The following is a 3525-nucleotide window of genomic DNA, read 5'->3' as shown; positions in this document are numbered from 1 at the left end:
GTGGAAGAAGAGATAATGGTGCCACAGACTTTCATGACGGTATGTAGGAGTCTGGAGACGTCTTTATCTCTGTCTAGTACAAGGCGAGATAGTCTCAGAGAGATTTTAATTTCCCAGTGGAGAGACGTTTTGGGGTTTTCTTCTGACGATGCTCTGCACCGACGGCGGTTTAATTGTCGGCGTGGATTGACCTCCGGCTGTTTGGTGTTTGTTGGGTCTCAACCTCGGGGGATAGGGAGCTGAAAAACAACAAGGAAAATGTCATCTGTCCAATACATCCATGGTGGCAGAGCATCATGGCATGCCATGCTAGCAGCCAGGCGAGCATTATAACATCTGTCTCTGAATAAATGCATTCCTTCCTAAAGCTGAAACCCTAAAAACTAGAAGGAGCAACATTGTCAGGTGGTATTTGTTTTGTGTGTGACTGAAATGTTGAGCTGCGTTTCACTGCACAGTAACGCTCCGTGGTGTCACGACGTCACACGTCCATGGTTGCTGCTCCACGCCCCTGACCGGCAGCTGATTGGACCAAGGCGTCAACGGATTCATTAGCATAAAGATAGCCATTGGCCAGCTTTTTTGACTCGCAGCATTTTATCCAAATGCAGCGCCGCCGTCCCAGGATGCTTTGCGGGCGCGTAAAAGTTGCTGGACGTCAGCCACAGGAATAAAGGTGGAACTCCACTCACCCTTCTGGAGCAGAGAGCAGCGGAGGATCCGCTCCGGCAGGCGCAGACGTTGGGCCGGACGCAGCGGCTGCCGTAGAGACACTTCTGCTCGCAGTGAGCTGAGACACGAACACAGGAATCAAGTCAGAGAGACTCAAACTCCTGATGGCTCAGGTATTCATGCTCCAAAGCCATACTCACGGATGTGACACAGCGTGCCGAGCCATCCCGCAGCGCAGCGGCAGGCGTTGGCTCCCACACACTCGCCTCCGTTCAGACACGCCTGCAGACAGCTGGCTGTGGGGGGGGCGACACAACACTCAACACGTCAGGACACGTCGCACCCATCGGTGCTAAATACCCACCTTTTGACTTTTTTTTGTTCTCAATGTTTTAGTCGCTTTTTGCTAACACTTTTGCCACTCGTTTTGTCAGCTTCTTTTGTGTATAATTGCTTGTACTTTTGTATTTCAGAGCCCTGACTTATAATGTGGAAGGGGGGGGGTCAAACTCAACTTCTCAAAGGGCCAGACGTGTTTAGTTCATTAACATGCTTTAAAAAAAGGTAAAGACAACAAAAAACAGCAAAAACTAGGGGGGGAAACAGTATTGTTATGCGTTATGATTTGTTTCAGGTCAGACTTTTTTGGTGTCCATTTGGGTTAGCACAGAGAGGTAAGACAGGCGGCCTGAGGTATTCAGGTACTGACACTGATGCATCATGGGATCCAACCAGCTGGCCCGAGGGGGACGATGTCGTGAATATAAAGAACCTGTGTCTCGTTACGGTCCGATTCTTGCAGCACTCACGTTTATCGCAGCTCTTTCCTCGCCAACCCGACGGACAATCGCAAACATCTGGAGCGACACACCTGCCGCCGTTCACACACACGGGCTCACACACGCCTGCAGACAGAGAGAAGGGACGAGGAACAACATCACAGGACAACATAAGGTATTTGATTTGATCATGGACGGATTATGCGACAATGGGCCCCTGGGCACAGAAAATATTTGTGATGGTTTTGCATCTCTGTCGTCAATGTGTGTGTGTGTGTGTGTTATGTTTGTGGACAGACAGAGGAAGGACAAGTGATGGAAATACATTAGACAAACAAGTGACAATGAGGAGAAAGTGTTGTGGTTTGGCTGTTTGCTTCCTTCTTTGTTTTTTTGGTCCTGTCTTCCGTCACCTTGTGTTTGCGTCTTAGTGTCCTGCCTGGTCTTGTGTGGTTGTCTCTGTCTTGTGTTCCCCTGTGAGTGTCTGTATGTTCTGTTTCCTGTATTATGTTGATACAGTGGTGTGAAAAAGTGTTTGCCCCCTTCCTCATTTCCTGTTCCTTTGCATGTTTGTCACCCTTAAGTGTTTCGGAACATCAAACCAATTTAAACAATAGTCAAGGACAACACAAGTAAACACAAATGCAATTGTAAATGAAGGTGTTTATATTAAAGGTTAAAAAAAATCCAAACCATCATGGCCCTGTGTGAAAAAGTGATTGCCCCCCTTGTTAAAACATACTATAACTGTGGTTGTCCACACCTGAGTTCAATTTCTCTAGCCACACCAGGCCTGATTATTGCCACAACTGTTCACAATCAAGGCATCACTTAATAGGAGCTGCTGACACAGTAAGGTCCACCAGAAGATCCTTAAAAGCTACACATCATGCCGAGACCCAAAGAAATTCAGGAACAATTGAGAAAGAAAGTAATTGAGCTTATCAGTCTGGAAAGGGTTATAAAGCCATTTCCAAAGCTTTGGGAATCCAGCGAACCACAGTGAGAGCCATTATCCACAAATGGCGAAGACATGGAACAGTGGTGAACCTTCCCAGGAGTGGCCGGCCGCCCAAATACCCCAAGAGCGCAGCGACGACTCATCCAAGAGGTCACAAAAGACCCAACAACAACTCCAAAGAACTGCAGGCTCACTTGCCTCAGTTAAGGTCAGCGTTCATGCCTCCACCATCAGGAAAGACTGGGCAAAAATGGCCTGCATGGCAGAGTTCCAAGGAGAAAACCACTGCTGAGCAAAAAGAACACCAAGCTCTTCTCAATTTCTCCACAAAACATCTTGATGATCCCCAAGACTTTTGGGACAACTTCTGTGGACCGATGAGACAAAAGTGGAACTCTTTAAAGGTGTGTGTTCAAGTATACTGAAGGAACACTGCATTTCATAAAAAGAACATATACCAACAGTAAAATATGGTGGTGGTAGTGTGATGGTCTGGGGCTGTTTTGCTGCTTCAGGACCTGGAAGACTTGCCGTGATAAAAGGAACTATGAATTCTGCGTTACCAAGAGATCCTGAAGGAGAATGTCCGACCATCTGTTCGTGTACTCAAGCTGAAACGAACTTGGGTTCTGGCAGCAGGACAATGATCCTAAACACACCAGCAAGTCCACCACCGAATGGCTGAAGAAAAACAAAATGAAGACTTTGGAGTGGCCTAGCCAAAGTCCTGACGTGATCCTATTGAGATGTTGTGGTATGACCTAAAGAGGCCGTCATCTGCTGGAAACCCTCTAATGTAACTGAATTAGGACAATTCTGCAAAGATGAGTGGGCCAAAATTCCTCCAGGACGCTGTAAAAGCCTCATTGCACGTTATCGCAAACGCTTGGTTGCAGTTGTTGCTGCAAGGGTGGCCCAACCAGTTATTAGGTTTAGGGGGCAATCACTTTTTCACACAGGGCCATGATGGTTTGGATTTTTTTTCACCTTTAATAATAAACACCTTCATTTACAAATTGCATTTTGTGTTTGCTTGTGTTTGTTTTACCTCCTGTCTGATTGTCTGCCCCGCCCTAATGTGATTCACCTGACGTATCACCTGTTCCTCGTTAC

The 3525-nt window shown here is 47.0% G+C and overlaps 1 protein-coding gene across 1 annotated transcript in view; it reads right to left on the bottom strand.

Annotated features, from left to right (window-relative positions):
• Positions 1-3525, bottom strand: part of si:ch211-246m6.5 (von Willebrand factor D and EGF domain-containing protein) — a 37940-nt gene continuing 34415 nt past the window's right edge. Inside the window, exons 30-33 of the mRNA XM_032506472.1 lie at positions 1482-1577; positions 873-968; positions 693-790; positions 1-239 (exon numbers count right to left, since the gene is read on the bottom strand). Of these exons, the coding sequence (XP_032362363.1) occupies positions 219-239; positions 693-790; positions 873-968; positions 1482-1577 (311 nt within the window). The 3' untranslated portion in view covers positions 1-218. The remainder of the gene's footprint in view (positions 240-692; positions 791-872; positions 969-1481; positions 1578-3525) is intronic.

This window comes from Etheostoma spectabile, chromosome 24 (assembly GCF_008692095.1).
Source record: "Etheostoma spectabile isolate EspeVRDwgs_2016 chromosome 24, UIUC_Espe_1.0, whole genome shotgun sequence".
In the NCBI taxonomy this organism is placed as follows: domain Eukaryota; kingdom Metazoa; phylum Chordata; class Actinopteri; order Perciformes; family Percidae; genus Etheostoma; species Etheostoma spectabile.
The sequence above is the reverse complement of the archived record's forward strand: the minus strand, read 5'-3'. Positions and strand labels throughout refer to the sequence as shown.